General features: G+C 43.1%; 1 protein-coding gene across 1 annotated transcript in view; it reads right to left on the bottom strand.

Moving 5' to 3' along the window:
• LOC113026276 (aminopeptidase N-like) overlaps positions 1-6,484 on the bottom strand; it is a 35,226-nt gene extending 28,742 nt beyond the window's left edge. The window contains exons 1-3 of the mRNA XM_080303295.1: positions 6,400-6,484; positions 4,897-5,012; positions 4,107-4,254 (exon numbers count right to left, since the gene is read on the bottom strand). Coding sequence (XP_080159421.1) covers positions 4,107-4,254; positions 4,897-5,012; positions 6,400-6,484 — 349 coding nt within the window. The remainder of the gene's footprint in view (positions 1-4,106; positions 4,255-4,896; positions 5,013-6,399) is intronic.
• Between the last annotated feature and the right edge of the window lie 9,226 nt (positions 6,485-15,710).

The following is a 15,710-nucleotide window of genomic DNA, read 5'->3' as shown; positions in this document are numbered from 1 at the left end:
GCTACCGCCGATCGCCCCGTGCATGGGGCTAGATGGCCAACACGTTAACGAGCTAACTGCGCTAACACACTAGTTCCCACCCATGTAATTGAGCATTGCGTGGCACATCCAACATACTGTTTTACTTTAGTCCATGACTCGCTTACCTTCAGGGTCATACGTCACATGAAAACCAAAATAATTCCAAATGCCAGATCTGAATGAGGGTGGGGGAGGTCCATGTTGCAAGGAAAGGTTAACTTCTGTCTTGCTAGCTTGCCCTGCGCTCTTCCTTCTGACTATGCTGTCTGTGTTGAGCGCTCAGTGGATCTGCGCTCGACAGTGCAGCCTAGGCGGAGTAGTCGAACGCAGATTCAGTGAGCGCAGGGCAAGCTAGCGAGACAGAAGTTAAGCTCTCCTTACAACATGGATAAAATAAATTACAAATGTTGTATTGTTCGATACATATGCGTACCGAACCGAAAGCACTGTATCGAACGGTTCAATATCGATACGAATATCGTTGCACCCGTAATATATATATATATATATTAGAGATGGCACGATACCACTTTTTTATGTCCGATACCGATACCGATATCATACATTTGGATATCTGCCGATACCGATATGAATCCGATATAGTGTTTTTTAATCAACAAAACTGTTTTTTTAAATATCTTTCTGCATTTTGTATAAGTTCATACTCAAGTTTAAAACAACAACTACACTAAAGCTATTCTGTTATACCTGTATGCAAAAAAAATATTTCATAGTTCAGCAATACTGATCAATCTAATAAACACCATCCTCCCTATTCTGGTATTTTAAAGAGTACTTAGCGTAAATATTAAGCAACCTAACTAATAGGGTTCCAACTCCCAGCAACAACAAAAATAAATAAATAAAAAATAGGGAACCACCCCTCACGCTTCACCTCATGATGCTTAATCGATGTAATCAACCTTAATTTGATGCAGTGTGAAAAAAAATGCACAGAAATCAATTATTTTTCATGGATGGATAGATGGATGGATGGATGGATCTTTCTTCAACAAAATTGCAGACTGCACAGATGGTACCTTCCCAAAGGAAAAAGTACTATAGCTTACTAGGGTATATATATTAGACTTAATAGTCACTTTATACAGTAATTAACTTCTATTCCTTTTACATCAAATTAAAACTTTGGGTGTCAGATAATTATTTATTAAAAGCTAGACATTTTAAATGAGAATAAGAAAGAAAAGTATGTCTTTGTGCCCCCTTTTCCCTGTTAATGCCCTATCGGCCCCCCTGGCTAAACTTTGCTAGATCCGCCCCTGCACAGTTACCAGCGTCAGCTACGTAGAAAAAGATCCTCGAGTAGAAAGTAATATTAAATACATTCTAACAACAGCTTATCAAGCTTAAACGTGCTGCTGTTGTTCAGCCGCTGGTTTCCTCTTTCTGGTGCAAAGTGGGCCAAAAACAAACAAGAGAGACGGACTCGCGACAGAAAAGCCGATCAGCTGATCATTAAGCAGTTTCATGATTGAAGTAGCAGCAAGAAGAGGCAGTCGCTCCATATATCGCTTGTTAAGCTTAACGCAGGAATGCTTTACAAACATTCAGAGATGGACTTGCACACTTGCTTTACTTCTCTCGGGGATAACTTTGTTGGAGATGAAATGCCGGGTTGCTAGCGAAGCTCCAAATGCTATCCAGACCACCACAGCCGCTCTATCACGTGATGCATACTGCTCCGACGTGCTAACGTTCTGAGGTGAGTTACGGCATGTTGCAAGTTTTGTGAGGTGCTTTCGTGATATTTAATGGATCGGATTACATTTTTTATTTTTCTCCGATATCCGATCCAGTAATTTAGGTCAGTATCGGACCGATACCGATACGTAATATCGGATCGGTCCATCTCTAATATATATATATATATTGCAACGATACACAAAATTCACGGTTCGGTTCGATACTTTGGTGTCACGGTTCGATATTTTTTCGATACAAAAAAAATACCGGTACCCATCCCTATTCAGGCCTATGCAGTACAGCAGTGGGGACAGAGGATCTCCTTGGTAGATCCTGCACTTGTTTGCAACCTGTGCTATGGGCTTGAAGTTGGCCTCTAGTGTTGTATACCACATCCCCATAGAGTTGCTAACGTAGCCTCTTATGTTCCTGTTGATCTAGTACAATTCTAGGAATTCCAGGATCCAGGTGTGGGACATCGAGTCATAGGCCTAATCAATCCAGGCAGTGCAAGGTTGGTCAGCCTAGTCTTGCAGTCTCAGGCAACTGCTCTATCTACTAGTGGCTGGTGATTTGCTCCTCTGGTATTCTTGCCAATCCCTTTCTGTGCCCCTCTCATGTATTGTGCCATGTGCCTATTCATCTTAGCTGCTATGATGCCTGAGAGGAGCATCCATGTGGTACTGAGGCCGGTTATTGGCTGGTAGTTGGATGGGACCAGTCCCTTCTGGTGTCCTTGGGGATCAGGACTGTCCGCCCTACAGTTAGCCATTCTGGGTGTCTATCATCGACTAGCAGCTGGTTTATTTGTACTGCAGATGCTTATGGAGTGCAGTCAGCTTCTTCAGCCATTAGGCGTGGACCACGTCGGTGCCTGGTGCTGGAGACCCGTTCTTGGACACACACACACACACACCCATTTGCACACTTTGGCTCTTGTGATTAGCAGAGATGGTGCCCATTACTTGTAACGCGTTGCTGTAATCTGATTACTTTTTCGAGTAACGAGTAAAGTAAGGGATTACTATTGCAAAAACGGTAATTAGATTACTGTTACATTCCCGTAGGAACACTGCGTTACTGCGTTACTAAAACCGTGATTTTTTGCGAGAATGTCTCACAACAGTGACGTAAGCGAGTGCGCCGTTAGTGAAAACAGCTGTGTGCAGATCAACAATGGATAATATATCGAGTGCGGGAGAGAGTATGAGCCTGCAGCGTTTAAAGCGTGGAAGTACTGACCTTACTTTGAGTTTGATTCCATAAAAAGTGACAAAAACATTAGCGTCCGTTGTGCGTGGGAAGAAAACTTCTTTTTACAGCAAAAAAACCCCCTAAACAAGCACTGACGTAATGGGAAACTCACAGAGAAACTCGTGGATTCTTCAACTGACCGCTGCAGCACACCTGCACCAGGGTAAACCTCCGCCTACCCCACTCTTGCTTTACAGGTGAAAATAGAGCAACAGGACCGCTAGTCTTTCATTTTATTTATTTTCTGCTGTGTTTTACTTGCATCTATTTGAAAGAGTGAGTGTAAACACAAAAGAATATTTTATGTTATGTGCTGGAATGTGTAGAAAATAGGTTTAAATGTTAAACTAATTTATTCAACTCAGAGAATGGTGCATATAATTAAATTTTTGCTTGATGCATAAAGTTAAAAGATTAAAACTAATAAAACAAGTTAAAAAAAGAGATTTTTCCATTTGATTACATTTTGTATGATGGATTATGTAGAAAAAGTAGAATTGGGCTGAAAGATCTATCACTTTATCACCTCTTCAGGTTGAAAATCGTGTTTTTAAAAAGTAACTAAGTAACTAAGTAATTAATTACTTTTGAAAATAAGTAATCAGTAAAGTAACAGGATTACTTTTTGGGGAAGTAATCAGTAATTAGTTACTGATTACTTTTTTCAAGTAACTTGACCAACACTGGTGATTAGGCAGAGGATCAATAGGGGGTCCACAGCCCTCTTAGGGACACTCCCAATAGGGCTTGCTCTTAGATCTGAAGAAGCTTCTCGGATGAGAGCTGAAACGTCTTCAAGAAACTTAAAGAAGTCCAGACGCAGCTCCTTAGACTACAATGATCTGGATGACTGAGAACCTTCACAAACAAAAGCTAAACATGCATAAATGAGTTTTTTCTTCAAAATTTTGATTTTTTAAAATGTGTTATCCTACAGCAATACTTAATTTGTTAATATCAGAAAGGTAATAATATCTTTGAAAACATCTGTAACTCAATACATCTTCTGCTGCTCTCACAGTTTTATGTATGCAATAGTATTAACTGCAGAACTAGTAAAATGATTTCTGAGATCCTAATAAAATTAAGAATTGTTACTTTACTTTGTATCAAGACTTTGATGGTACCTGCAGTGGTGACACTGGCCATGTGTTTGTTGTCTTGCCTGGTGTAGCTCAGTTGACTGGAATGAATCAGTATCAAATTTGTTTCTTTCACACACTCAAACTGCACAGTGGACTGGCCTGAAACACATGAAAAAAAGAAAAATGCTAACTTATATTAATGCAACCTCCATTGCAGCGGTAGTTTAACACAGGCACCAATGAAATCTCTGCGGAAATAAAAGTATAGTAGAGAAACCTAAATGCAGATACAGAGAAAATAAATCACTAATAACAGTGAATAAAACATTTGAAGGTAACCCTTTATAATAATGACACACTATTAAGGCATTCCCTAAAAGTTTCTTCTGTTCATCTGGACGTCCAGAATCAATTTTTTGGGATTTCTTTACCTGGATGATTGATCATATATCAAGACTATTAAGCATTAGTAAGGTAGTGGGGCTGGGGTGCTTGTGGTGGCAGAGGTTGGCTCCTGGCTAGGGTGGCTGGCCTGATCTGGGCAGGGCCAGGTGATAGGTCTGAGGCCCCGGTGCCCGTGGTTGTCTAGTCTCTGGCTGGGTCTCTCCTTGCGATGAGTTGGTCTGGCCACCTCACCATGTGGTGTGGGTCAGCTCACGTTGAGATGTCTGATCTGTGCCTCCAGGACTCATGGGTGCCCGTAGGCCAATTGGGTGGGGTGGGGTGTCCAGAAAAGGGAGCACCTGTTGCCGGGTGCAGCTTGTCTTGGACCCAGACCAGTCCCTTTACTGTCTGTAACTGAAGAAATGTCTGGTGTTGTGACGCAGTGTACAGATGAGCCTTGGAACTCATCTGCACACTCCAGTCTACTCTTTGTGTTGAGGGTTCTGCCCCGGACTACTTGGTCTTCCAGGGCGATGACATTGTGGGCCCCAGGCCGACTTCTTCCTGCACCGTGGTGGGATGTGGGGAGTGGGGATGCCTACTGAGCCTATCGTTTGCTGCGCCTTCCATGACAACCCATCTGGGTGTCCTCCTTCTTCTGCTGGGATGGGTTCAGGGATGTTGCAAAGATGTGTTGCCTTACTTTTTGGTTTAAATTTTATGAATATTACTGCTACATTACTGTCTGCACATTACTGTTTTAGATTTGTATGAGCTTTATATATTTTAGGGTAAACTGATCTACAGCACTGAGTATTTTAAGGATGACATGTGTCTATATCATCTCTACCGTTAGACCCATTTACCCATTAAGCATCAGCCTTCAACACAGCTCTGAACTCTCTCAGTGCGCCCCAGGGCGGCTGTGGCTACAATGTAGCTTGCCATCACCAGTGTGTGAATGTGTGTATGAATGGGTAGATGACTGAATGTGTAAAGTGCTTTGGGGTCCTTTGGGACTAGTAAAGCGCTATAGAAATACAGGCTATTTTGATATATTTTCCCTCTTAAGAAAATGGCACAATTTTCTCATCCAATAAAAAAAAATATTATCTACAAATTTACCCTTTAATTTTATCTCAAACATCACATCTCAACCTATTATTACCATAGTATAACCTTGTGATGCTTACTGGAGATAACTGTAAAACACAATGTTACATGTGAGTGAAGATAACTACAAATCAGCATTTATAATTACACACATTAATGACTATATGCAAGAACAGATAAGCCTTGTTTTCAAAATAAACATGCTAGTCATACACCACAACCATCTCTGCTGCTGCTGTTTTAACTATGTGACTTCTTGTATGAAAAGTGCTTGGTCATTCACTTTGAATACTTTCAGAGGGGTTCTAATTCAGCAAGTTTTTTTTTCTATGCTAATGTATTTCCCTTGTTAGCATTGTGTTAATGGTCTAGTTTGCTAGCTTGCTAAGCATACTACCATGTGCTCAGATGCTATACATATTTGTGTGAATAATGCACATAATCATTGTCACTTTATAACCACATACTGACATATCAACTTCATACAGTGCATAAGAAAAACATACTCAGACAGCTTATCTGATGTGGCTTGGTTCTTTTGGTGCTGATTACAACACACTCTAGGGTCCTCGTGCTAGACATGCATGATGGGAATGACATTCTGAACATCCAATGTGTGTCATAATTAAAATGTTTTTGCTGAAGTAGGATTTGAATTTCAATACAGATTGATATTCCCTATCCTACTTTTGCTGAAATAAAGGACCTAAACACCATTTCAACCACTATGAAGAACAGATAATTAATACAAAATGATAGTCAATGCACTGTCAGTCTTCATATTATACACCTTACTTTAGGCCACAGGGAACTATTTGTACAGTAAGGTTTTACTCACCCGTGAAAATGTAGAGACCATTGTTTGGGTCAGGACTGAGACGAGGCCATATGGTGATGTTGTAGTACTCAGGAATCACATCCATGGAGAGACGGTAGCTTAGGAGAATAAGCACAAAAATAATAGGACTTATTTCAGACATTGCTATCCAGCTTGTTTTACTTATATTTGATCATTTACAAATGTTTGTTCTTGAAGTTGATGTGTTACAAGCAGAAAAAAGGATTGTGCATCAATATTTGAGCAAGTTTAAAAATGCCAAATTATGATAGGGAGACGACTGGGTCAGAGTATCTCCAAAACTGCAGCTCTTGTGATGTTCCCAGTCTGCAGTGGTATTTATCAAAAGTGGTCCAAGGAAGGAACAGTGGTGAACTAGTGACAGGGTCATGGTTGGTCAAGGCTATTTAATCCATGCTGTGAAGGCTGGCCCGTGTTGTCTGATCCAGTAGGCTCAAATTACCAAAAGGTTAATGCTGGTTCTGATAGAAAGGTGTTAGAATACATGGTGCATCACAGTTGTGTTCCTATTTTTGTAGCAAAAAGGGAACCAATGCAATATTAGGGAAGTGACCATGATATTATGCCTGTTCAGTATGTCTAAATAACAGAAATATTAAAAATATATATAAACACCTCAAACAGTACATGACCGTAAACAAACATTTAAATTTCATTTATTCCATTTCATTTATTTATTTATTTCACACATGGTTCAACAGTGTTTCATTTCCTTCATACAAATCCTCCTTCCCATTAATATAACACTGCACCCATGGGTAAAAAGGAGCAGAAGAATAAATTCTTATTAGCACCTGCCCCCTATCTGCAATCTAATTATTCTTACAAGAGGGCGCCAACAACCCAAAAAACCCTCTAATATGTATCTTTATTTAACAATGCAAAACTAACAACAAATCAGTATAATCACAATATACAGCACTAAATGGCAATGAAAAATTTTCCTTCCACATTTAGCCCAAATTACTTTCATGTTCTTCATATTGATTTACCCTTTTAAGTATGTAACACATTTTAAAACGGTGCATATTTGTACAACTCCTAAGATTATCTTGAAGAGAATTCCATATTCTTATACCCTTAACTGTCGGACACAATTGCCTTTGTGTGGTCCTAGCAAACTGATGCTTCAAGTCAAACGTCCTTCTGTTATCCCCACTTCCTGAACACAATACAGACAAACTTTGTAACTTAAGAGGTAATGTATTATTTCTTGCCTTGAACATAAATAATAATGTCAGTAATTTCACTAAGTCTTCAAATTTCAACAAATTCGATTTTATAAACAGATTATTTGTATGTTCTCTATATTTAACATTATGAACCATTCGTACCACTTTTCTTCTGTAACAAGTATAGAGGATTTATATTAGTTGCATATGTATTCCCCCACTCTTCAGCACAATAACTGAGATAGGAGAAAAATAGTGAGAAATATAAAATACGCATTGCCTTATAATCTAGTATATATCTGACATTATCCAAAATAGAAATATTTTTAAACATCTTTTTTCTAACATGTTCAATATGAGATTTCCATGTTAATTTATCATTCAATACTACCCCCAAAAAACGGTAACTCTCTCAATCGGAACTCCATCAATGGACAGAGTTACTTCCTCGTCTTTTACCCAATTTCCAAAAATCATAAATTTAGTTTCTGTCAAGTTCAAAGATAATTTGTTTACATCAAACCATTTTTTTTAGTTCTTCCATTTCAGAAATCATTAATTCAGCTAGACTAGGTTGCAGTAATTATAAGGTCCCTGGTTACAAAATGGTAATAAAAACAATAAAAGGTATGTTTTTGCCAATTAATATCCTACCTGTCCCAAGGAGCTGTAACATCACCATGATCTGTCAGGGCAAGAGTCCACAATGTGACAATGGTTGCTATGGAGACCAAGGCTAAGATTACACACAAAACACACAGAGTACTGACTCTGCAGGTTTTTCCCATTGCAAAGACGTCCTACAGATAGATGTGAACAAAATGGCAGAGTGGAACAAGTCCAGTTGTTGAATAAACCCTGATCTCAGTCTTCAGTGGCAGTTCAGTTGTGAATTAGCAAAGCCCTGTTTAAACTGAGCTTGTCTGGTTTGCTGAATCTCCTGTGAATGACAAAGAGAGGTGACTATCAGCATTTAACTACGACCTCCCCTTCTGCCACAATCAAGTCCTCTCAATGTGTGAAATAAATGGATTATAAATTAGGTTGGCACTTGTGGGAATTGTGCTGCTGTTGACGATGACTTTCCATTTTGTAGTAGTAAACTGCACAATAATGTTTTACTGCCTGTTTACATATCAGTCATAAAACACTGCATGTCCAATGAGAATTCACTCATTGGATAACATAAAGATTCTTATCATCTTTGACTCAGTGTTCAGAGGTCAAACCTTGTAAGATACTGACAACACAAAGGCCCATTACCAGTCATCACTTTTAGCCCTATCTCTTGGTTGTCAAGGCTGACATTTAGAGTTGGGAAATTTGAACGGCGAGATGGTGCAGTATACTGCCTCACAGCTGGTAGCCACCCCAGCTTCCTCCCAAAGACATACATGTTAGCTTAACTATTAATTCTTAACTCACCATAAATGTGAGGTAGATAATGTGCTTAAGCTGTATAAAATGTATGGTCAAAGAAGCTGTTTGTGAGTCTGGAGGTGCAGGACCTGAGTGACCTGAGGTGCTGACACGAGGTAGCAGGTCAAACATAAAACAGGTGTTTGGCAGGGTGCAAGGTGTCACCCGTGATGGCCCTGGTTTTCCTGAGACTGGAGGAGCTTGTGATCATGGGCTGCCTCCAGGGGTAGTAGCCACTCGTTTTTTGGCAGTAAATTACCCTCTGCACAGCCTTCCTGTTCTCAGTAGTGACACTGATTTAGACACCTGTCTACATAGAACAAGTAATGCTGGCTTAAAAAGCATGTTTTCTTTTTGTTGTTATTGTTATTAATTTTGGTCACTTAGGAATGGCTCTAAGGTGGCATCATTTGTCACTTTTCATGTCTTTTCTATTGTCCTTGCGCACCCTGTAAAATGTTGGATCCAGGGAAGTGGATTGTGCAGTATCACATAGCTTCTATGATTTAAAAAAAATCATCATAATGAGAAGCACACATCATTCCTAAGAAAAAAATTAATTGTTTCTTATTCAATTGAGTAAACGTAATTTTACAAAATGTGCACCAATATAAAATGCCTTTATGTTGTTGGCAGTGAGTGCGCATCACTCACTGGTGTACAGCTGTACACAGCTGCAGAGCTCCACTCACTGTGGGTTCAGGCTAGACTGTAATATTTCATCCAGATAATGTGTCAGGTTCTCTGAACAGACAGTCTGTGAGGTGCACAGGAGAAGATTATATGACAGGCTGTCTTTGGTAAGTAGCTGATTTGTCTGAACTAGTGTCTAATAAATAGTTCAGATTGTTGCTATAATGTGTGTAAATCTAAAGGCTCATTTTGATTATATTACGCACCATACTTTTAGCCCCTCCTTGAATCGCTACCTTATCGTGGTGGAGGGGTTTGTGTGTCCCAGGGATCCCAGGGGCTATGTTGTCTGGGGGCTTTTGCCCCCTGGTAGGGTCTCCCATGGCAAACTGGCCCTGGGTGAGGGACCAGACAAAGAGCGATTCATAAGACCCTTATGAAAAGGACACCGAGGGAACAGTTTACCCTGCCCGGGATAGGGTTACCGGGGCCCCACCCTGGAGCCAGGCCCGGGGAGGGTGCCCGAGGGCGAGCGTCTGGTGGCCGGGCCTTAGTCCATGGGGCCCGGCCGGGCACAGCCCGAAGAGGAGACATGGGCCCATCCTCCCGCAGGCCCATCACCCGCAGGAGGCGCCATAGGGGTCGGGTGCATTGTGTGCCGGGTGGCAGCCAGGAGCGGAGGCCCTGGCGGACTGACCCCCGGCTGCCAAGACTGGCAATAGGGACATGGAATGTCACCTCTCTGGTGGGGAAGGAGCCTGAGTTAGTGCGTGAGGTTGAGAGGTACCGGCTAGATATAGTCGGGCTCACCTCTACGCATGGCTTGGGCTCTGGAACCAGTCTCCTGGAGAGGGGCTGGACTCTGTCTCAGTCTGGAGTTGCCCCTGGTGAGAGGCGGCGGGCTGGGGTGGGTATTCTAATATCCCCTCGGCTTGCTGCCGGTACGTTGGGGTTTTTCCCGGTGGACGAGAGGGTTTGTTCCCTGCGCCTTAGGGTCGGGGAACGGGTCCTGACTGTCATCTGCGCTTATGCGCCGAGTGGCAGTTCAGAGTACCCAGCCTTCTTAGAGTCCCGGGGGGGGGGGGGGGGGGGGGTGCTGGAGGGTGCTCCACCTGGAGACTCTGTTGTCCTGCTGGGAGACTTCAATGCTCACGTGGGTAACGACAGCGAGACCTGGAGGGGCGTGATTGGGAGGAACGGCCTCCCTGATCTGAACCCGAGCGGTGCTTTGTTATTGGACTTCTGTGCTAATCACAGTTTGGCCATAACGAACACCTTGTTCGAACATAGGAGTGTCCATAAGTGCACGTGGCACCAGGACGCTCTAGGCCGTAGGTCGATGATCGATTTTGTAATCGTATCAGCAGACCTGCGACCATATGTTCTGGACACTCGGGTAAAGAGAGGGGCTGAGCTGTCAACTGATCACCACCTGGTGGTGAGTTGGATCAGGTGGCGGGGGAGGACGCTGGACAGACCTGGTGCACCTAAACGCGTACTGAGGGTGTGCTGGGAACGTCTAGCAGAGGCCCCAGTCCGCGAGATCTTCAACGCACACCTCCAGCAGAGCTTCAACAGCATTCCGAGGGAGACTGGGGACATTGAGTCCGAATGGACCATGTTCAGCGTCTCCATTGCCCAAGCTGCTGCATTGAGCTGCGGCCGCAAGGTGGTTGGTGCCTGCCGTGGTGGTAATCCCCGAACCAAATGGTGGACACCAGAGGTGAAGGGAGCCACCAGGCTGAAGAAGGAGTCCTATCGGGCTTGGTTAGCCTGTGGGACTCCGGAGGCAGCCGACAGGTATCGACAGGCCAAGCGGAATGCGGCTCGGGCAGTGGCTGAAGCAAAAACTCGGGTGTGGGAGGAGTTCGGAGAGGCCATGGAAAAAGACTTTCGGACTGCCTCGAAGAGATTCTGGCAAACCGTCAGACGTCTCAGGAGGGGAAAGCGGTGCTCTACCTGCACTGTGTATAGTGCTGGCGGAGTGCTGCTGACGTCGACTGAGAAAATTGTCAGGCGGTGGAAGGAATACTTCGAGGACCTCCTTAATCCCACTGACACGTCTTCCGAGGAGGAAGCAGAGTCTGGGGATGAGGGGAATGACCTGCCAATTTCCGGGGGCGAGGTCACTGAGGCAGTTAAACAACTCCTTGGTGGCAGAGCCCCTGGTGTTGATGAGGTCCGCCCCGAGTTCCTGAAGGCTCTGGACGTTGTAGGGCTGTCCTGGTTGACACGCCTCTGCAATGTTGCGTGGAGATCAGGGGCAGTACCTGTGGACTGGCAGACCGGGGTGGTGGTCCCCATCTTTAAGAAGGGTGACCGGAGGGTGTGTTCCAACTACAGGGGGATCACACTCCTCAGCCTCCCTGGGAAAGTCTATGCCAGGGTGCTGGAAAGGAGAGTTCGTCCGTTAGTCGAACCTCGGATACAGGAGGAACAATGCGGTTTTCGTCCTGGTCGCGGAACACTGGACCAGCTCTTTATCCTCTCCAGGATACTTGAGGGTGCATGGGAGTTTGCCCAACCAGTCTACATGTGTTTTGTGGACTTGGAGAAGGCATTCGACCGTGTCCCTCGGGGTGTCCTGTGGGAGGTGTTGCGGGAATATGGGGTGTCTGGCCCATTGCTACGGGCCATTCGATCCCTATACAACCGTTGCAAGAGCTTGGTTCGCATTGCCGGCAATAAGTCGGACTCGTTCCCGGTGGGTGATGGGCTCTGCCAGGGCTGCCCTTTGTCTCCGGTTCTGTTCATAATTTTTATGGACAGGATTTCTAGGCGCAGCCAAGTGGCGGAGGGCTTTCGCTTTGGTGGCCTCAGAATCTCATCTCTGATTTTTGCAGATGATGTCGTTCTGTTGGCTTCATCGGGTGAGGGCCTCCAGCTCGCACTGGAACGGTTCGCAGCCGAGTGTGAAGCAGCGGGAATGAGGATCAGCACCTCCAAATCTGAGGCCATGGTTCTCAGCCGGAAAAGGGTGGAGTGCCCACTCCGGGTCGGGGATGAGTTCCTGCCCCAAGTGGAGGAGTTCAAGTATCTCGGGGTCTTGTTCGCGAGTGATGGGAGAAGGGAGCCGGAGATCGACAGACGGATTGGGGCTGCAGCTGCAGTAATGCGGACGCTGCACCGGTCCGTCATGGTGAAGAGGGAGCTGAGTGTAAAAGCGAAGCTCTCAATTTACCGGTCGATCTACGTCCCTACCCTCACCTATGGCCACGAGCTGTGGGTAGTGACCGAAAGAACGAGATCGCGGATACAAGCGGCAGAAATGAGCTTCCTCCGAAGGGTGGCTGGCCTCTCCCTTAGAGATAGGGTGAGAAGTTCGGCCATCCGGGAGGGGCTCAGAGTAGAGCAGCTGCTGCTCCACATCGAAAGGAGCCAGCTGAGGTGGTTCGGGCATCTGACAAGGATGCCCCCTGGGCGCCTCCTGGGTGAGGTGTTCCAGGCATGTCCCACCGGGAGGAGGCCCCGGGGCAGACCCAGGACACGCTGGAGAGATTATATCTCTTGGCTGGCCTGGGAACGCCTTGGTATTCCCCCGGATAAGCTGGAGGAGGTGGCTGGGGAGAGGGAGGTCTGGGCCTCTTTGCTTAGGCTGCTGCCCCCGCGACCCGGCCTCGGATAAAGCGGATGAAGATGGATGGATGGATGGATGGATGGATGGACCATACTTTTAGCTGCTGTGTGCTACATTTTTATGCTTTGTGGTTATCTCTTTGCAGCTAATCACTGGCTTAAGTTCAGTTATGTCTTTTGTAGATCCATCGCTCTGGTCTCCCTTCTTGGGTCTTAAGACCACAGGGAAACATCACACATCTATCTGCTGTTTGTTCTCATTGCTTAAATATTTTTTGTACAATAATCAAACAATAATCAAATATTTCCATTTATGTAGTTATTTTTTATTTCTAAATATGAAAGAACTCATCTGTGCCACACATCAGTCTTTTTGAAATTGCCGTTTACCTACAGCTGTTATTTCTATTGTGCAGCGGTGGATGTGCTGATTTATCACTAAGCTTCACTTTAATACTAAACAACATTCAAGAATTCTAGAGCATGTTTTGAAGCACTCCCATTCAGTCGTGCATGTGCAGTTATATGTATTTGCTGCAGACTGGACAACTTTTTGTTGGGAGGTTTTATTGTCAGTAATTTGGCCAAAGTTATAATTGCCAGATTCTGACGTGCATTTCCTTTTCTGATTCTCGTTTTGAGATTTTTTTTTTTTTTTTTTTTTAAATCATAGAAGCTATGTAATACTGAACAGATTAATGGGACAGCATTGCAGAGGCTTCCGAATTTGCCTTAGAATCCTCTGGTTTCAAATATTTCTACAACATTAAATTCAAACTGAAAATGCAGACCATAAGATAACCCTATATGCTGATGATGTAATACTTTTCCTTGGGAACTCACAAATCTTTCTTCTGAAGATGATCACACTTATAGATAAGTTCTCATCTATATCAGAATACTCCATCAACTGGAATACGTATAAATTTTTCTGCCTGGTTTTCAGATTTGTCAGGGTTGAATCACATTCCTCAACTGCAAATAGTAGAGGATGATCTCACACGTTGGAATACTTGTATGAATCACAGAGAGGGTAGCCAAAATTAAAATGATGGTTATGACTATAATCAACTACTTGTTTTTACTGATCCCAAATAAACCCTCTGTTGATTGGTGTAGGTCACTAGATCTTAAATAATTTAAAATTTAAAATCAAAACACAATTTGTATATTACTAATTTTTAGACTAGATTTTTAGACTTGGTCCCCACTGAACAGTTCCATTGCTTAATGGGGGTGGTCAGCTGTAGTCTTGTCTCTCCACATACTTAGCAGGGGTATAGTGGATATATTGGACAAAGGAGGCTGCATACAGAAATGTAAGACCGGAGGAAAGGAGGAAGACCACTGAGAAGATTTATAGATTTATTGAAGAAGGGCTAGGATAACAGAGGAGGATATTGGGGATAGGGAACAGCTACTTCTTTTGGTCACTGTCTGTAGGGGACACCACAGCAGACCAACTGCCTCCATATCATCCTAAGTGCCAAGTTTTGGTAAAATAATTTAGTAAAGACAAAATTATATTGCATAGACTATGTTAGTGTAGTCATCAAGTCATTACTGAGGCTGACTTTGACCTTAGAGGTTTAAAGTATTCAAGCAAGCTAAGATTAGCCATTTATTTGTAACTTAGCTAAACTGCATCAGCTATCTCTTTTTATAGGATATCCAGGCCTCTTATATCTTTAGCATATGCCTGTTGGAGTACATCTAAGATATATTTTATTTGGGTTGAAACTAATTGATTTCTGTCATCTACAGTAGTTTCATAGAGAAACATCCCGTGCCCTTTCCATAACAATGGAAATGCCTAAGTGAGGCGTGTAAAATGTAGAAATAACTAAACTGTATCTCATTTTTTACTGTACAGCAGGTAGTGTCATGTTTGCTGTGTGGCAGGATGCAGGACCCTAATGCAGGACTCACAGAAAATGAAAGAGTGAACTAAAGGAGGCAGCTTTATTTAGGCTGTAAAAAACTCTTCAAACATACAGAAAACCAAACCAAAAGTGAGGAACTAGAAATACGGACAAAAATCAATACACTATGACACTGGGAAGCTAAGGAACTAAACTGGGAAACACCTAGGAAACTATGAGGAGCACTGAGGGAAAAAAACATAGAGGGTGGTGCAATGTGACAACAAGCAGGGGAACACCGAGAACTAAAATACACAGGTAGGATCACGAGAGGTTGTAAATTATTAAATTATTCAAACTAAGAAGAAGAACAGAAGGTTGATTTAGAGATAGTGCTTGGAAAACTGGAAAGTACAAAGGTTACAAATGGATGTCATGGATGTGATAAGTGTTTAACTCTCCTGTTCATAATCACTGTGCTTTATAGCTGTGTGACAATAAAATGACACTCATAAAGTAAAAGTGTTATGAAAAATTGTTTCTGTTAAACTATAACTAAAGGTTCAAATATAAGACAAATCACTTGGAGACCACACATGATGAAATAAAATTTTTATAATTTACTTAT

Source organism: Astatotilapia calliptera, chromosome 7, assembly GCF_964374335.1.
Source record: "Astatotilapia calliptera chromosome 7, fAstCal68.1, whole genome shotgun sequence".
In the NCBI taxonomy this organism is placed as follows: Eukaryota; Metazoa; Chordata; class Actinopteri; order Cichliformes; family Cichlidae; genus Astatotilapia; species Astatotilapia calliptera.
The sequence above is the reverse complement of the archived record's forward strand: the minus strand, read 5'-3'. Positions and strand labels throughout refer to the sequence as shown.